At 53.7% G+C, this 19,457-nt stretch overlaps 1 protein-coding gene across 1 annotated transcript; it reads right to left on the reverse strand.

Moving 5' to 3' along the window:
* Window positions 1-1,175: 1,175 nt before the first annotated feature.
* Window positions 1,176-17,807, reverse strand: BRI3BP (BRI3 binding protein). Its single transcript, XM_037161055.2, has 3 exons — window positions 17,469-17,807; window positions 13,520-13,622; window positions 1,176-5,915 (listed from the first exon to the last, which is right to left on the reverse strand). The coding sequence occupies exons 1-3, from the start codon at window positions 17,667-17,669 to the stop codon at window positions 5,494-5,496; spliced, it is 726 nt and encodes a 241-aa protein (XP_037016950.2). The 5' UTR covers window positions 17,670-17,807; the 3' UTR covers window positions 1,176-5,493.
* Between the last annotated feature and the right edge of the window lie 1,650 nt (window positions 17,808-19,457).

Here is a 19,457-nt window from a genome sequence, read left to right on the forward strand (position 1 = left end):
GTTAACATACACATTTTTTATGAAAATAACTAAACCGATGATGGCTGTGACGGAGGCAGCTGGCGTGGTGGAAGCTGATGAAGCTCAAAGGGGGCTGGACTAGGGTGGGACGTCTGGCTCTCATTGTAGGGACATGCGTTGTCCCCTCGGCCAGCACGCATCGCCTGGTGAGGACTGGCTCCTGTTTCATTAATTCCTCTGGGTCCCCATCTTCCGTCCTAGCGTGCTGTTTCATTCCAATCTTTCTTTTCTGATGTATTCTTGCAAAAAATGGTTATTTTAACCTCATATTTACTTTGCTCATGGACAGTTTTCCTATCTCACTCTGGTTCCTACTTTCTCACCAGCACGGCTGCCGTGGCTAACTGTGGCCTTCTCTGCCCGCTCGCTCTCCCAGGGCTCTGTCTCTGGGCCGGCCAGGCAGCCTCCAAAGACGGTCACGGTGACTAGCCTCACACTGTCCCCTGGGGGCCCCTGCAAAACTCTCCTTGCAATATAAATGTATTCAGGAGCAATACTGTGGGTCTTAGTGGACTTGACTTTCTCTTGCTACATTTGTTCCTGAATGTTTGCTAGGAAAACCATTTTTAGCACCCACAAAGTATCTCTACAGTATCTTGGTTCGGGCGGGGCTGGAAGGGTGGTCATCAAAGCCCTGCTAGGGTGCCCCTAATTTGCATATAAAAATACAGGATGCCTGGTTAAATTTTTGTTTTCTATCCTCTCCCAAGGACATGCTTACTGATTTAGAGAGGAAAAGGAGGGGGAGAAACATCGATTGGTTGCCTCCCATGCACAACCTGACCGTGGACCAAACCTGCAACTCAGGCATGTGCCCTGACCGGGAATCGAACCTGTGACCTTTCCGACTATGGGACAGTGCTTCAACCAACTGAGCCACACCAGCCAGGGCAGGATGCCTGGTTACATTTGAATTTTAGATAAACAACAAATACATTTTTAGTGTAAGTACATCCCATGTACTATTTGGGAGATACGACCATCTCAGATGGGGGGCAGACTCACAGAATCACCCTTACGTGTCTGCATTGGGAAGACTCCACATGTTTGGCTGGAAGTGATCAAATATACTTAGGAAGTCCAAGCAGCAAAATTACAATAAACATTTATTAAGCTGTAATTTTCACAGTATTTTAATTCTGTTCTGAAATCAGTCTACAAATATCTCTACATATCACCAAAGCCAGTTATTCAATAAATAACAGGAATGTATCGCTTTGCCAAAAAAATTAAATTAAAAAAATAAGCCTTATACATTTATGTCTATACATGATATTTGTAGAATCAGTTTCTCAAAGCTCATGGGGCTGAACTGCGCACACCACGCATGTACACGCACACACACACACACACACACCACTATATTCAGATCAGATGGATTTATGTGAAGCGCCAAATTAAATGCTCTATCAAATTCATAGCCAGGTACACAAAATCAGAACCAAATCGTGAGTGCACGGCAGACAATGGGCAGCGTGCCTCACACGTATGATTTCCGGTTAGGAGGAGGGAAGTTGCTTCAGTGACTTCGAGCTGAGCGCTAGTCACCGTCACCATCACAAGGAATCAATTAATTTACAGTACTCAGAGATTCAAAACACATGCAGATACTCAATTAAACACTACAACCTTTAAATCTGCAAAAAGACATGGGAACATGTGGTCGCGAACGCCCCTAGCGGCCACGAGTGCTCATCACATGACGCAAGTGACAATCAGCTTAGATGCCATTATGAGGGAACATCTGGTCTCGGTGTACCTGCTGCGCGACAAGCTGTCATGGGAGAGGAGAGGGCAGAGTTCAAATGCAGACCGAAGCCTGTTTTTCTCAGATATTGTACATCGTATCCATGGCTGCCTAACACTAACTTTACAGGTACCGTGTTAGATCCTGCAAAAGATATAGAATTCTATTATTCACAAGTGAGGTGCAAAAGTCCAACTACTCCGGTGGCCATAAACAAAAACTCCACAGAATAGTGATCTGTCATTTAAAAGAAAAATAAAGCTGGGGCAGGTGACACCCGGGTGGCCGAGGGCTGCGTTTCTGATTGAGTCAGCCACTTCAAACCCCAGCAGGATGAAGGTGGCGGCACCGACCCCTAAGGCAGATGGATGTCAGTCATCAAACACATCTTAAGTAGCAGGCAGCGTGGGAATGAAGCCAGGTAGGATTCTGAGAGTCTGCATTGGCTGTTTGACATGTCATTCCCAATCTCTCCGTAAGGCTGCTGAATCAGAGACGGATTAACGGACAAAGTCCCTGTGGTCCCCGAGAGCCAGCCCTGGTGGATGCCCAAAAGTCCTGACCCTCCCAAATACAGACCCTGACCCACACGGGCACCCAGCAGAGGGTGCCAGCGCAGACCCCAGGGCCCCTCTCCCGGCTTAGCTGCCTGGGACAGGCTTCGTGGGGCCCTGAGTGGCTTCAGGGACCTGAGTATTAAAATCCTTCTTTCAGTGGCATTAACCCCTGTGTGTGTCACTGTGTGGTCACCTTTATAAGTTAAGACCCCGACACAATGCACAAGACAAGCTTTCAAGTTCTGTTGCCGTGCCTTCTTTTGTGGAAATGACATGTGGTACCCCTGCAACGTGAAGCAGAAGACCCCAGAAGGCGGGGAATGCTGACTGGTGTCCGGGAATGTATTTAAGGAATTAGAGCAGGCTTTGCCCCCCTGAAAGCATCTTTTTCTCGAGTGTCAGGTAAGACAACATTCTAGACATCGGTCCCCAAGCATCCCCACGAACCCAGCAATTGGGAGACAGTTGGTCCTTTCCTTTTCTGGACTAGTTTCTGTCCTTGGAATTCATTGTGATACTGAAATATCAGGAAATTAACACTGATTATTTAAAAAACTGAGTCTCACTTGGAACAGATCCATGGTAGCTCTTGCCAGGATGTTTTTGTATCCCACTAAATGGAATGTTACACTAATATATTCTACAGCCCTGAAGATTAAAAAAGGTCTCTTCAAGGTATGAGATAATGGTACAAAAATACATTTCTCCATGTACAAAAGAGAGAAAAAGAGAAAGAGGTGTGTGTGTGGGGGGAGGCCAAACACCCTCTGGGCTTCCATGGAATGGAGAAAGGAAATCCCCCAGCTCTGTGGACCCCCACAGAGAATAAGCCCCAACAAAAGTCAAGCTTCTGCATTAAAAAGCAAGAGTCCCTCAGCCCTAACACCAAGGATTTCCATCAGAATCTCAGACGAGGTCCTACCCTGAAGCGACCCCCATGAAGTGAGGCTCCTTCTGATGCAGACTGACAGACATCTGTCCCTGGAGCACTCCCTGACTGTAAAAAGGGCCTCCAGGGCCCACGTGGTAGGCAGGGAGCAAAGTCTCAACCTCAATTTTCAGTTATGCTGGTGGCTGGTCTGGGGGTGTGGAGAAGGCTCCCTCGGTTTTCCGAGAGCTAAAATGGCTTTCTTACCTGGACCTCAGGCCAGCGCAGGGCCCTTCAGGGTTCAGGTGCGAGGGCAGGACGGGGAATGGAGTGACCATCACACCCAGGCCAGTGAGAGTTTAAGACTTAAAAGTTTTCTGCAGACCTGGCTGGTGTGGCTCAGTGGACTGAGCACCGGCCTGTGAACCAAAGGGTCACCAGTTCGATTCCCAGTCAGGGCACATGCCTGGGCTGTGGTCCAGGTCCCCAGTAAGGGGCACGCAAGAGGCAACCACATGTTGATATTTCTCTCCTTCTCTTTCTCTCCACCTTCCCCTTTGCTCTAAAAATAAATAATATCTTTTAAAAAAAAGTTTTGTGCAGAATGTGCCAATCCCCTCCTGGTCAGCATACGCAAAGCCATGTTTTGTACCTAAGCAAGTTGAGTGCACACACAGAAATGGGGGGACCCGGTGGCCCCCCCCACCAAAGTCCTCCATGCTTGGTGCTAAAACACATTCACTCACAAGTATCTCAATGGCAAAACTGGGTGGGCAGCGGCAAGCCAGAGAGCCCAGGCTTCAAGTGCCGGGGAACCCACATCCGCCCAGCACACGGGAGGAGGGAGACCAAGGGCCCTCGCTGTGCACCTGTAGAAGAAACGTTTCCTAACGACCCCTCAGAAACACCTGCTTCTGTTTTCCAGCTAAAACCTCATGGGAGCACCGTCCCGGGGCTGGCCGGGGACTGAGTTACTGCAGCGTGGACCACAGGCCTTGCTTCTGCCTGACCAGACAGGGAGGGGGCTCGGGTGGGGGCTGACTGCTAGGGTGCGGAGGTGTGCCAGGGAGGGCTATGGAGACACTGGGGGTCCCCAGCAGCCTTCAAAACCACATTCGGCAACAGCGGGGCTTCCTTTCTGTGTCCTGTTCTCTGGGGAATGCCAACATGCCTGGGGGTCCTGGGAGGGGGCATTACCACCAGCCTCTGACCCGAGCCACGCAACCCCCGCCCACCCCCAAGCAAACGCCCACAGCTGTCCTGCTTGGACCTCTCTCTGCCCCTGGAGACCACCTCAAACCACAAAGACACCACAGACCCCTGACACAAAGCCCCTAGCACGGGTATCGTAACAATTTCAGAAGAAACAATTCACATCTCCTCCCAGGCTCATGTCTGCTGTTTACAATCCCGGAGGTGCTTTATGAGCATCGCGAGGCTTGGAAATGCTATCACCTGCTATGGTCCTTTTTCCCTCTGGGGTCCTGAGCCAACCAAAGACAAAAGGCAGCCAATAAGCACAAAAGCCCTCGAGAGCAGCAAGTCCTTCCCACACAGAACCAGCCAGCCAGCGGCAAGGTGAGAGCCGCCAAGAGATTCCTGAGGCAGGACAGCTGGGGACGGTTCTCTACCGAATGTGCAGCTCAAAATCCATCCAAGTGCAGGACGGGGGCTTGGCCAGGGTCCCTACGAGAGACGTTCGGTTCCACCCTCAAGCCCAACCGTCTACACTCAGAAGCCACAACGTTCATCAGCTCAGTCACCATCAGCCCAGAATTACCATGAAAATCCGCACTCACCTTGTAGGAACATGGAAACAGTGCACACAGACCTCCCCCCAACACCTACACTGCAAAAACACACACTTAACTCTTCTCAAGTGTCCAAGTTGCAGATTCTTTCCCCTCTACGTAAAGTTTTTAAGAAACTCGACTCAGGTCTGCCTTTATTAAAAAACCTTACAAAAGATGTATTTAAATGCTTGAAAAAATTAACTCTATGCTCTATGCAGATAAACTTCTCTGACTGTACAGCTAATATGGTTATATCCTTTGTTTAAAAAATATCTCTCCCACTAACAACACCTGGCAGGTAGCTCTACTCGGAGGAGTGCGTCCTTGCTCTCGGAATGTGTCCTGAGAGGCTGGGAGTGGCCGGAAACACCCTCACAGAGCGCCCCCTCTCTTGCTCAGGAACGTTTATTAAGATTGTTTGGGGTTCGCCGTCCTTTTCTTCCGCCTCTTCTTCTGTTTTCGGAGAGAGGGCGCCGGTGTGAGGGGACCCGGCCGGCTGGCTGGTTGTCACTTGCTGTTGGCGCGGTCGAGGCTCTCCAGCACGCGGCTGAGGCGGATGTTGAGGACCCGGACCTGGTTCTCCAGGTGCTCCAGCTTCTCCTCCACGCTGGGGCCGCCGGGGCCGCCCCGCCAGTAGCAGCCCACGGGCCCGGTCATGAAGTAGACGGCCACCACGAAGCACAGGGGCAGCACCGCGCTCTCGGGGTCCCCCTCGTACTTGTGCAGGATGTACACGCAGGACATGGAGAACAGGAGGACGCGCACGATCCAGAAGAAGCGGCCGAACACCCCGTGCAGGATGCTGAACGTGAAGGTCAAGGTGAGAGACAAGAACCAGTAGGCCAGGAGGACGACGCCGACCAGCATGATGGCGCGGGCTGGGCTGCTAGCCACCAAGGCGGGGTTGAAATACTGGGACATGTTCGAGACTGTGGGAGAGAGAAAAGAGGGACAGTGGCCAGTTACAGGGAGTCAAGTTTCTGTACAGGCTGAGCTCGGGCAGCTCAGCGCATCCACTGGGACTTCTCCACAGCCCCAGGAACTGAGGTGCGTCGCTGACCTCCACACACAGGCCCTGGAGAAGGCAGGGTCAACCTTTCAGCCCGCCCGATGGGTATAGGTCACCCATCAAGGCAGAGCCTGCAAACTGCCCTTCCGTTTCCTCCTTCCTTGCCTCCTGCAGCAACCAGCAGTGCCCACCATCAGGCTGGACACATGCTGCCCAGGATGAAGGCACTTCCCAGTCTCTTCCTTTATCGAGACATGACTAAGCTGCGGTCAAGGGCGGGAGAAACAGAAACATTTATCTGTGAAAGCTTCAAGTGTTTTTCTCAAGTGTAGCAGGATTGTGCTCTTTGCTTCTTCTTCTGCCTGATGGGATGTGGATGCGATGGCAGGAGTGGCAGCAGCTGTCTTGGGCCATGAGGGAAGAAATGCCATCTCCTGGGGAGCAGCAAGACGGAAGGTGCCTCGGTTCTAAGGGCGACAGGCTGCGAACCCTCCTACCTGCCTAACCACCTACCTGTGAACTTTCAAATACGAGAAATAAGCTTCCATCTTGTTTAAGCTGCTGTTATTTGGGGGTTTCTTACTGACAGCCAAACCTAATGGTAACTGGTACCCACACACAAAGTTCCGCCCTAAGCGTGGAGCGAACTGGAGGAGTTGCATCTTCTGTGTGCCTGACTTGAGAAAACTTTCAAACAGAAAGGTTGAAAGAGCAGTAAAATCAATACTCCTGTGGAAACCAGCTGGGTTTCACAATTCTTCACGTTTGGCCACATTTTGCTTCATGTCTCTAGTCATGTACACTTAAGATGTGCACTCCATACTTCAGCGTGCCCCCCTGCCCCGTTTTACTGAGATATGACTGACCTACAGCACTGCGCACGTTCACGGTGACAGCATGACGACTCAAACACACTGACTGGGTCACCTCGTGAGCTTAACTAACACCGTCCTCTCACATAGATACAAAAGAGGGAAAACCGTCTGCTGTCCTGAGAACTCCTAGGGTCTAGCACTCTCGTCACAGCCTCTCCACACAGCCTACGGCTGGCTGTGGCCTTGACATTGTACCTGACACCCGAGAACTTATTTGCCTAGAGCAGCAGGCGGTACCTTGTGACCATCTCCATCCAACTTCCCATCCCCGTCACCTGCCTCTGGTAACCGCACATCCGATCTCCTTTCCTGTGGGTTTGGGTGCCCCCCACCCCCCAGATTGCACATATAAGTGAGATCACACAGTACTTGTCTTTGTCTGGATCATCTCTCGGAGCACGAGACCCTCAGGGCCCACCCGCGTGGTCAGAAACGGCAGAATTTCCTTCCTGTGATGGCCGAATACCACCCCATCACGTAGCAACCACGCCTTCCCTGATGAACGCTTAGGCTGTTTCCACATCTGGGCCACTGATGGTCACGCTGCAATGAACGTGGGGTGCAGGAGCCTCTCAGACAGGGGGTCCTTGTTTCCTCTGGACACAATGCCAGAGGTGGAATGGCCGGGTCATCTGGCAGACCCATGTTTCATCTTCTGAGGAAGCTCCACGCTGTTTGCCACAGTGGCTGAACCAATTCACACTCCCAGTGACCAAGGACGAGGGTTCTCCTACCTCCTTGTGTTTGGGGAAATCGGTGTTCTGACAGGTGCAGGGTCTGATTTGACTCCCCTGCTGTCTAGTGGCACCAATTGGTGGCTTTTCACACACCTGTTGGCCATTCATTATCTTCTTTGCAAAAATGTCTCTTCTGGTCCTGAGCCCATTTTTAATAGAATTACCTGGGTTTTTCTTGCTACTGAGTTGTATGAATGCTTTATATATTTTAGAACGGTACACAAATACCTCTTCCCCACGTCGTAGGTTCTTTTCATTTTGTTGCTCATTTCTTCACCTGCGCAGAAGCTTCTGAGTTGGACTTACATTATTTATTTTTGCACTTGGCATCAAATCCCCCAAATCATCGCCAAGACCGATGTCAAGGAGCATACCGCCTATGTTTTCTTTCGGAAGTTTTACGGCTTCCAGTCTCACGTTCGAGTTTCCGGTCCATTTTGAGTGGATTTTTGAGTGGTGTCCGAGAGGGGTCTAGTCTCGTTCCTTTTCATGGGAGTACCCAATTTCCCCAGCAGCGCTGATCGAAGACCGTCTTTATTCCAGGGCACATTCTTGGCTCCCTCCTCCAATCCCAGTGGACCACACGTGTTGGGGTCAGCAAGTTCCTGGGGACACTGCTGCTGCTGCTCTGAGGGTCTCGCTTTAAGACCTGAGAGCCCAAGTGCAATCTCGTCTGTGCATAAGGGGAGGGCGGGGCCTGGGCTGACGCAGACCTGACAACTCCGGACGTGACGACTGGGCGTGGCTAAGTGTGCACCTAGACCAAGCTTGAGGCAGGAAGGCTGGAAACTGGGGCTTTCCGAGTCCCTAAAAGCGTCTGCACTGTGAACGTCTCGTCCCCTCCCTGCAACCCCACGTGTGGTGTGATGGTTGGGCACAAACTCGTGAACAGCAGCCTCCCCCAGGGCTGAGGGCACCCAGGGTTGCCCGGACATCCCCGAAAGTCACGATGACAAATGCCTTCATGGTGCCTCCTGGAGGCTTCAGGGGCACTTTGACTAAAGTGGCCTTGACTTTGGAGCTGAGCTGCACACTTAACCTCTGCGGAAGGACAGGCTCAGCCCAGCCTTGTGGTCTTGGACTCCTGTGAGCTTTTATTTACACCGGTTCCATCTATCGGTATTTACCACAATAGAAACTGACGTGATTTTCTTAAACTTTTTTCTTTAAATAGACAATTTTCAAGATCGAGGCTCATGGCGAAATTCAGCAGAACCCTCCAGCGGCTCTGAGGAAGCTCAGGTCCCGGCCTCCCCCAGCTCCTGGGGCTTTGCTGGCTGACGGTCTGGCTCACACCAGCTCTCACCCTGATCTGTCTTCTCCTTCTTCCTGTGTCTCTGGGTCCAAATGTCCCCTTCTCACGAGGCCACCAGGCATCCTGGAGTAGGGCCCTCCCTACTCCAGCTCGACCTCATTTTTAACCCCTGACATCTCCACTGAGCCTATTTCCAAATCGGGTCACATTCTGAGGTCCTGGGAGTTGGGGCTTGAATGTGTGACTTTTAGGGGCACACAATCCAACCCACAGCATGCACCACTCAAAGACAAGTGGATGTTTTCTTGGCGGACTTGCTTCTGGGTCAGGCCCTTGCTTCTGATGTCCGGGGGCTGACATCACTTCGCACCCGCTGAGTCCCCGTGGGAGGCATTGGGGAAGGCTGCGCAGGACGCCGCCGGACACAGGCAGCCCCATCCGCAGAGAGAATCGAGATTGGGCGGTTCCCGGAACCGCTGGATGACCTCCTTTTCCAACAGCAGCCCCTACGTAAGTGTCCCTGTGTTTCCTAGGCATTTACTGCGGGCCGGGCGCCGTCCTGAAAGCTCTGCAGGAGTGGTCCTCAATCCTCACGACTCGCCGATGAGACATGCAGCGTTTCCCACGTGAGGACTCAGGCACGCAGTGACTTGCCCAGAGTCCCCCAGCTAGGACAGGGCAGCACTGGAGTCGAAGGGCCTCCCGCGAAGGCTGTGCTGCGTGTCAGAGAGGCTGCTGGCCACGTGTCCCACGTACGTACTGCCAGTCCCAGCCGAGACGCACTGTGTCAAAGACAGACGAGACTCCGAAGACTGAACACCCCAAAATGCAAGACACCTCAATCATCATTTCCCATGTTGATGACAAGTTGAGAGGACAATGTTTTGGACCGAGGTAACTGAAATACCTTATTAAAGTTAATTTCACCAGTTTCCTTTTTCATTGTGACAGGAACATGTCACCTGACATAGGTAGCTGGCTGACTATTCCTGTCATACCGCTCTGGGCTAAGACATCTCCGTGTTAACAACACCTGGAATGTTCTGAAGGAGGAAGCTAGAGGACCATGCTCACCGAAGGCCTGTACCAGACCGTCCAACCTGTGAGCATTTCCTGTCGAGACTTTTATACACTTGAACTTCTAAGCCTAAGACACAAATCACAGAGGCCTTCGGATGCTTTGAAGCCGATGCACCAGATGAAAGGCAAGACACTGTGACACAGGGGTCTCCCCTCCGCAGTGCGGACGAAGGTGGGCATCTACTACCTCCAATTCTGTCCAGGTATGTGGACGGCTGTCTCCAGTCTGGTTTTTCAGCCTGAGAGGCAGGCAATTCCTTGCAACCAGGTTTGTCTCAGCAGGCTCACGGCTCAGGGAGGGACATGCCGAGAGCTGAGAGATCCGGGCAGGTGGAGAGCGCGGGTTCCGAGCGGGATTGCACACAGTTGCTGCATCTGAGTTCTGCATTGGCTCAGCCTCAGTCCCGGGGGGGCGTCGGCAGCCCCAGGGGCTGCGGGCTGCACAGCCTACTCTCAAAGGGCCACGGCCACAGATGGTTCCAAGTGGCTGAGGGGAAGGACAGCAGGTGTGACCCAGGGCTTTGGGCTCCACCTTCAGCCCAGGTCTCCCACGTGTAAGGCGGGAGTGTCAGGGGCCAGCAGGACGACTCTGCAGGGACAGAGCTGTACTGGTTTCCTGGGACTACTGGAACAAACAACAGCACTTAGTGGCTTAAAACAGAGTGTTTTTAAGAGAAAACAGAGTGATTTCTCTCCCCACTCTGGATCAAGGTCAGGTTGGGTCGGGGCTTCCACTGCAGGCTCTAGGGGAGGCCCCTGCCCTGTGTTGTCCAGCCTCTGATGGCTCCTGGCACCCTTGGCTGGTGGCCACGTCACTTCAGGCTCTGCCTCTCTTATCGTGAGGCTGTCTCCTCCGCCTGTTTCTTTCCGTCTCTGTGTCCAAACGTCCCTCTTCTTATAAAGACGGCAGGCGCTGGGTTCAGGACCCACCCTGATCCGGACGACAGCATCTTAACCCGACCCCATCCGCACAGACCCTACTCCTGGGTGAGGCCGCCTGTACCGGGACGGGGCCTTTCTGGAAGGACACGGTTAATCACACCAGCAGCGTAGCGGCAGGGTGACAGTCCTCCACCTGGAGCTAACACCAGGCCCCTCGGTGCCAGGGCAGACCAGGGTGAAGAGTGCAGCTGGAAGGTACAGGCGAGACCCCAGTCCCGGGAGCTGAGATTCCGGAGAGGAGACCACACCCCCCTCCGCACACACAGGAGGTTACAGCAGACCAGTGCATAAAGCAGGGGTCCCCAGGCTGCAGATCGGTCCTCCAAACATTAGGAACTGGGCTGAAAGTGAAGTTGCCTGAGACCCGCCTCCTATCTCTCCACCCCCCACCGTGGAAAAAATGGTCACTGGTGCCAAAAGGTTGGGGGCTGCTGCCATAAAGAGAACGAAGGGATGGTGTGAGAACAGATGCTGTGGCTTTATATGGGGTAATCAGGGTGGACCCCTTGGAGGAGGTGTCACATAGAACAGACCGAAAGATGAAAACAGCTGAGCAGACAAAGGGCTGGGGAATCGCTCCTGGCAGAAAACACCTAAAGGGACTCCTGGAAGGGGTGAAGGCCAAGCCAGGTCCAAGAACAGGGCAGAGGCAGAAGCCGGGAAGATCCTTGGAGCTCACAGTCCTCACGTAACCCCTGTGTCGATTCCAAGTGCAGCCGGAAGTCACTGGGCCATTTGGGAGAGTGATCTGAATTGATTTATGGGGGTTTTTTTAAATTATTTTATGCAATACAAATAGTAATAAAAAAATCACCCGGGCTGATGGCCGAGAGGGACCACGGACAGCCCGGGAAGAAATCCCACTAGGAGGCAGCTGACCATGCAGGGGACAGCCAACCGGCCGGCAGAGGCCGCCTGCTGGCAAGACCGGCCTTGGCTCGCGTCTGCGAACTTGGATTTCCAGAGTGCTGTGAATCACAACAAGAAATATCTATTTCAGCTTTGTCGCTGTTTCTGGCCCTGGGTTCCTAAAGCCCTTGGAATTTCCTCCGCAATAACAACAAAATTGTCTTGCTAATTCCTACCAAGTTCCTTTTGATCGCACCTAAGTTTGTGAATGAAGTGACTTTCAGAAGCCCCTAAAGGTGGGACTGGTTGCCAGGGAAAACACTGTGCGATTGGAGGGCTGGAACATTCCATCCACACTCCTGTGTTCAGCGAGGGGAGAGGGGCTGTCGGTGGGCGTGCCCACGTGATGAAGGCTCTGTAACAAGCCAGAGCAGGGGCTTCGGGGGGCTTTCCAGGGTGGTGAACTCAGAGAACAGAAGCTCCGAGCCCTTCTCCCTGACCGTCCCATGCATCTCTTCCATGGAGCTGTTCTTGAGTTAAGTCTTGTAATTAGCTAGTAATCTGGTGAGTAAACTCATTTCTTAAGTTCCATGAGATGATCCAGCAAAGTAATCAAAGCGGAGGAGGGGGTCACGGGGACCTCTGGACCATAGGTGGCTTCTATCAGAAGCCCCGGGACACCCTGACCTGTGACGGCACCAGCAGTGCGGCCGTCTCGCAGGACGGGGCCCTCGGCCTGTGGGATCCGATGCGTGTCCAGGTGGTCATGTCAGAACTGAGCTGCGTTTGCGGGACCGCGGTCAGCGTCCGGGGAGAATCGAGTCGGCTGCCTGGTGGTGCGGTGTTGGAGAAAGGGGCCCCGCTCCCCGATGACGGGGCTCCCTGTGTGCGTGGTTCAGGCTGACCCCTGCTCCCTTCCTTCCTTCAGGGAGTCCGGGATTCCGGGACCTGCTGGGCAGAGGGGGTGCACATGACCAGCCCATGATAACACCCTGAGTCTCTAGTGGGCTTCCCTGGTAGGTGACACTTCACGCAGGGAGTGTCACGGCTCGTCCCTGGGGAATGAAGTGTGTCCTGGGTGACCCCCCCAAGGAAAGCTCTTGAAGCTGCAGCCTGGTCCCCTCCGGACTCGTCTCGCCTGCCTTTTCCCTTCGTTGTTTCTGCCTCGTGTCCTTTCACTGGAGTAAGCACCAGACACAAGCACCACCCCATGCTGGGTCCTGTGAGCCTCCCTGGAGAGTCACCGAGCCTGGGGGAGGTCTTGGGGACCCCGACACGCCGCCAGACCTCCTGGAGGGACAGGCAGCAGCCTGGACCCGGGCTGTGTCCTTGACGTCCACAATCCCAGCAGCGGCCTCCCGGTGTCCAGATCAGGGCAAGGGCGGCAGCCCCCTGCGGGCAAGTCACCTGGGTCCGGGGTTCACATGTCACTCCTTCGGGCTCTCAGATGATTCCATGAGCACCTCACTCTCTGAATTAAACCCCTTCCTACTTAAGTGACCGGAGTAGTTTGATATGGGTCCCAGAGGAACCACCCGCCGCTCCGCGAGGTTGGCCTGGAGACAGGCACCAAGACACTGCCCTTGGCACCTGATCCTGAGTGGCATCTGTGAGTCTAGGCTCCAGTGGACCCTCTGTGTAAGCAACGATCACAACAGGTGTTTATCCCAATCCGCACTGCCCCCCGCAAGGCGTGTCACAAACCACCCACTGTGGGTACCCGTCGCACTCGAAGAAACCACCAGAACAAAACAGCGCCTTGGAGGAACACCCCCCCCATACCTACCGTCAAGTCCCAAAACATCCAGGATCTCCGTCCACACTTTCCACACAGTTTCCAAAAATATATCCACCCCCAGCACGAACCTCTCGGTCAGCCTGGTCAAGAACTGCAGAAACAAGAGGGAGGTCGTTACTCACTCGGCCGGCGTAGCCTTCTCCCAAGTTCACAGTTGACACGCCAGTGGAAAAACTGAACCGCCACTGCTGCCACCATGGCCGCCGGCCACCATGAGCGGCCGAGGAGCCCAGGGGACTGAGGAGCTGGGACCGATTGTCGGCAGGCCCAGATCTGAGCAAAACTTGAGCCAATGTCCCCCTTGCAGAACAAGCAACGCACCCACGGGAGACAGGAGCCTCTACGCGGCGCAGCTGCCTCGCTCCCAATCTAAGTGCTCCCAGAACCCCCTGCTCACCCCTCTGTCAAAGCCTCCGTCTGATTTCTCGTTTTTATTTCTACTTATTTATTTTTCAGTTACAGTTGGCATACAATGTATGTTAGTGTCAGGCGCACGGCATAGGAATTAGACGTCTACAAACCTTACGAAGCAACCCCCCCACTCATAAGCCTGGTGCCCACCCCCACACCATCCAAAGTCAGGACATTAGTGACTGTATTCCTTCCACTGTCCATCACGTCCCTGGCTCACTACTAGCATCGAAGCCATACCTCCCCGGCCCTCACAGACACGGAGCCCCTCCCACCACAGGGCCTTTGCACATGCTGTGCCCTCAGCCCCTTTCGCTTCTCCAGCGGCTCACTCCCCTGGCTACACCTCTCCGGTTACTTCCAGTTCCACAGGGGGTGGGATGAGTGTGGGCGCGCCAAGCTCCCTGCCACGGAGTAGCCCGACTGTGGGAGGAGAGCCGACCTCTGGCGCCTCGCGTCCCTCCTCTGTGAGACAGAGGTGCCAGCCACAGGCCAGGCTTCAGTGAGGGCCGCCCACCGTTCCTGTTATGGCATCCCATTTTTTCCTGCTTACCGACACGCGGCCCTCTGAAACCATCTCAACCTATCAAGGCTTCACGTCCGCACTCCGGGGCCAGGGAAGCTCCTCCGGAGAGGACGCTTCATCCACCTTGTGCTGCACGGAGTAGGTGCCCTTCGACTGTCGCCTCTGTCTGGCAACATCTGCATCCCCCCAAAAGAACCTTCGTCTCCAATGAGCAGTCACTCCCCGCCCCTCACCCCCTTAGCGGCCACACATCTGCTCCGTGTGTCTGCAGGTCTCTCGTCTGGGGGGCCGCCTGTTCTGGACGTGTCAGGTAAACGGAATCACACGGCACGCGGCCTTTGGGTCTTTCTGTTCATTCTCAAGGCTCACCCGTGTAGCAGAACTTCATTCCTGTTCACGGCTGAACCCGCCCCGCTGCGTGAGCAGACAGATCGCCGTTTGTTTACCCATCTGTCAGCCGACAGACATCTAGGCGGTTTTCCCACTTTCTAGCTAATGTGAAAGGTGCTTTTGTGAACCCTTGTGTACGAGGTGCTTAGCGATTTTTAAATGAATTCATGACTATGTCACTGTGTAGCCAGACGAATCCCTTTCCCATATAAACACCTCCTACCATTCGCTAGAGTCTCACTCAGTGCCTGGTGTCTTATGTCCCGGCCAATCGCATTCAACCCCCAAGTTATCTATCTCCTGTGCACAGCTGAGACCCAGAGAGGTCAAGCACAGGCCAAGGTCAGTGGGAAGCAGAGCCGGGGTCCCAATCTATGTCTGCCGGCCAGCAAGGCCCGTGCTCCAAGCCAGGAGGTCGTGGGTCTGTTTTAGACAAGTCCTGGACTGGCAAATAGGGCGCCGCTTCAAACACCTTCCACCTTCACAGCCCACCAGGCAGGTCTGGCGCGCTGGGAACTGCAGTTACCAGCCAACCCAGTTTTCCTTTCGTTAGGATTAACAACATGGTCGGTCCCCCACAAGCCTGGCTGGTCTGGGCTACGCTCAGCAGGAAGTAAAATAAGCCAGGTCAGCCTCATTTCTAGAAACTGCATGGTTGGGAGAAACCGGGAAAGGTCCCGAGGTGGGAAGACCGTGGGCGCCAGGCCCACGCTGCCTGGGTTCAAATCCTGGTTCTACCACTCAGCCTCAACTGCAGCCAGTCACTTCACTACCCCGTGCCTCAGTTTCCCCATCTGTAAAATGGAAACAGTAATAGCACCTACCTCCTAGGACTGTTCTAAGGACTGAGTTACTCTACTGATAAAAGCACTCAGCACACTTTAATCCAACAGCAGAAATTAGCCTTACAATGACCTCCACTGGCGGTGCGGAGCTCGGCTGACCCGATAGGATTCTGACCTCGAGCCTCCCAGAGTCCTTGCCAGCACACAGATGTCTTACCGAGGCCAACCCTGAGGGGAAGCCCTTAGGTAAATACTTTGTGTTTCTCAGCCCTGGGCCTCAGATTCCCTCAGAGAACCCTCTGCTGAGACACAGGTTGCTTCTGCTTGTCCTGCACGAAGAAGTCACACTTTTTGCTCCAAGACAAATGCTTTCTTCTTTCAAGAGGCTCAGGGCACAGACTCACCTTGCCCACACCCCTCAGGCCCAGGGAGACCCAAGGGCAGCCCGTCTGCACTCAGGTGTCTGATGGTGCGTTCCCCCCCCTCCAACCCCCTGCAGAGAGCTCACTTGCTCCAGAACCTCCAGCCTCCACACGGAGAGAAAGAAGGGTTAGAAGTTAGTTTTCCTAACAAATTAACCCGCCTTTCATTTCGCCTAAGGAGAAGGTCCAGCCAATCTGACTGACTGACTGACTGGGGTTTCATCGTTCTCCACCACCCCCCCCCCCCCCCAATCTCAAGTACCAGAGAACTTTTTTTTCAACCCTGAAAGCCCTTCCAGCCCAGTTAAGCAATGTCGGCTTGTGCCCTCGCTAAGCTATAACTGATAGCAGCTGATAACCAACTCAGCCATTACTCTGGGCCAGAAAAGTACTGACCGTCCACCATCACAAATTCGCCATGTTAGGGACATTAGCAACCCCACTTAACAGGATAAAGAAACTCAGACACTTTCCCAAAGCCATCCAGTCTGTAAGTGGTAGGGCCTGAACTTGAACCCAAACTTCTCTCCATTCCAAAGCCCCAGAACTAGGGCAGACAAAGCAATTAATAGTACGATGGCAAAGGAACCATATACCACAGGAACCTTCCCCACTCACTTCCTCTTTTTGGAGAATTACTGGTGAACTCTGGCCCCAATGGCGGCCTCATCCCACCCAGCTCCGAGGACAAAGTCCGGGCCGTTGGGGAGCCGGTAGACTCCCAGAGCTGCTCCCGAGCTCTCGACACCATTCCCGGGGCTGCAGGCTCCTAAACGGCTCCACAGTGCATGACACGCTCCCAGGGAAAGGCCCCACACACAGGAGGCGCTCAGGGGGGTTACAGTGCCAGGTGTCCAAAGCAACAGAACAGCCCGCATCTCTCCATTTTTCTTGTAAAGAAAATAAAAGCATAGATATCTTCAAATTACAAAAAAAAAGAGGGCTACAGGAGCCCAGAGCAAGTGGGTTGGGTGCGAGGCTACAGGACACCTGGGGTCGCTGGGGACAGTGCAGCAGCGTGGGGAGGGGCGCACGCGGGCAGGATGCCCCTGGGTACCCAGCACAGTGCCTGGCTCACAGTAGGTGCTCATTCAAACGTGTAGAATGAATGAATGAGAGGCGCGGCCGGCGTCAGCGCAGCCCAGGAGAGGCCCTGGCCGCGGCGCCCCAGGGGGCAAGGTCCAGGGAGAAGTCTGACGTGGAGTAGAAGGCGCCCCGAGGCCCTGAGCCCAGGCTCCTGACCCGACACTGGCAGGGCAAGCTCAGGGGTGCAGGCTGAGCACCCCTGTTCCCGACACCCCCCCACCCCACGCACCGGAGGCCGCGCTCGGCCCAGGCCAGCCCCGGCGCCAGGTGCGCGGCAGCCGGGGCAAGGTGACCGCGGGTGCTGGCCCAGAGCCCACCTTCTGAGCAACGCGCACATTATCCTCGCCGAACAGACTGCTGACGCTCTGCGAGAAGGTGTTGACAGTGCGGCGGTAGCTGTTCTTCTCCGTGCCTCCGCGGCCCCTCGCCCCCTGCGCGCTCGGGACCAGCAGCCCGAGCAGCAGCAGTAGCCATAGCCCAGCCCGGGCCCGGGGCCGGCCCGAGGCGCGCGCGCCCATCCTGGGGCCCGAGCGATGGGAGGACAAGAAGAAAGGTGAGGGCCGCACCGAGGGACGCCGCGACTCGGCGGGGACGCGTAGGCGCGCTAGAGCACCGCGTGCAGTGCCGTTGCCCGCCGCCGCCAATGCGCCACCTGCCCCGCCCCGCGCGCAGAGACGCGACCGCCCTGCCCACGCCTGGCCCCGCCCCCAGAGACCTGGACCCGCCAACCACCGGGCAGGAGCGGTCGCGACCCGTTTAAGGTCGCTTTGTCTCCCGGTACCCATCCTTCGCAAGCCCTCCCTGACCTGCTGGGGTCTCAACCTTTTACAGTTAATAAATACTTTTTTTTTTTCGGTAAAAAGCAACCCAAGCCTGGAAAACTGGCCTGCAGTTGATTGGAAAATATGAATTACTGTGGATATTATATATCACTGAGCTTAATAACTGTACCCACTAATTGGCCACGGTTGCCATTGGCAAGGGCACCTCCAGCTTCGTTCATTCATTCCGAAATGTTTACACAAAGGAAAAGCGTCTAGCAGTTTACCCCCTCCTGAACGAACTCTATTTCAGAGACGCAAAATAGCCAAAAGTTTTGTGGGTTTCGGTTTTTTTTTTTTTTTTAAAGCCCGGCTAGGAAATGAGGAAGGCGTGAGAGAATTCGACAGTCATTCTACAGCTCAGTGAAACGACCGATCCGGGAGAGGGTCATCCGGAGATGAAAACCAAGACGTTGGTAGCGAACTGGAAAATGAAGGGGCCCTCGTTGTCTTGACCTGGGCCCGCCAATCTTAGTAGCAGGAAGTGTCAGCACCGCCTATAATGGTTCCTGCCAAAACACTTTGAGCCATAATCTGATCTGGCCTCTACATAGAAGCAACAGTTAGCGGGAAACACGGGGAATGGAAAGGAAAATTTAGAAGGAGCAAAAGCAATCCGCCAACTCCAGAATGGGGAGCGCTGTAGAACAGCGCCAGTGACCCAGGTCATTCCATATGTTAATGGCACAGGAAGTGGAGAGACGGGAGGATTATTGGTATTTAAAGAGCTAAGAGCCATAGTAACCAAATGCAGTGCGAGGGCCTGTGTGCACCCTAAATCGAAGAAACCCTGTCGAACCAGACATTTTTTGAGACAACCCTGAAAATGAAACTTAACTTTTGCCAACCCAAAGTGTGAAAAACTGTACCATATTTCCGAACTTACATTTTTTTTCTGGATTCCTGGTGAGGTTTTCATATATTTATTGACCATATATTTTATCTTCTTTTTTAAAGTAAACTTTTTCATTGAAGTACAGCCTCTAGGAAAAACACACCAATCATAAGATGTCTCTCCACGAATTTAAACAGCACACAGTCACCAGCACGCATTTGGAGAAACGAACATTGGCACCTTCCCAGAAAGGCTCCTTCTGTCCTTTCCCATTCACTGTAACCCCCTCCAAAATTTAGGGGGCCCATCTCGCCTATTTATGAACTTTATGTAAATGGGATCACAAGTTCTGATTAGTTCCTTTTGCTCAGTGTTACGAGATACAAGTTGTTGTGTATGTCTTTTTCTTCTTGCAGAATACAATGCCTCTTCTCTTTTCTCTTCTCTTCTCTTCTCTCTCTTCTCTTTCTGAGAGAAGATAATGGAGGGAGAAAGGGGAAAACACATCAATGTGCCCTGACCGGGAATGGAACCAGAAGTTTGTCACTTTGCAGTAAAACACACAACCCACTGAGCCACACGGGCCAGGGCTAGAATGTTCTACATTTCTTCCGGAGATAATCTTTTGGTTTACATTATCTTAGAAGAAA

The sequence above is a fragment of the Artibeus jamaicensis genome, unplaced genomic scaffold (assembly GCF_021234435.1).
Source record: "Artibeus jamaicensis isolate MK-2021 breed Jamaican fruit bat unplaced genomic scaffold, CSHL_Jam_final contig_525, whole genome shotgun sequence".
Classification (NCBI taxonomy): domain Eukaryota; kingdom Metazoa; phylum Chordata; class Mammalia; order Chiroptera; family Phyllostomidae; genus Artibeus; species Artibeus jamaicensis.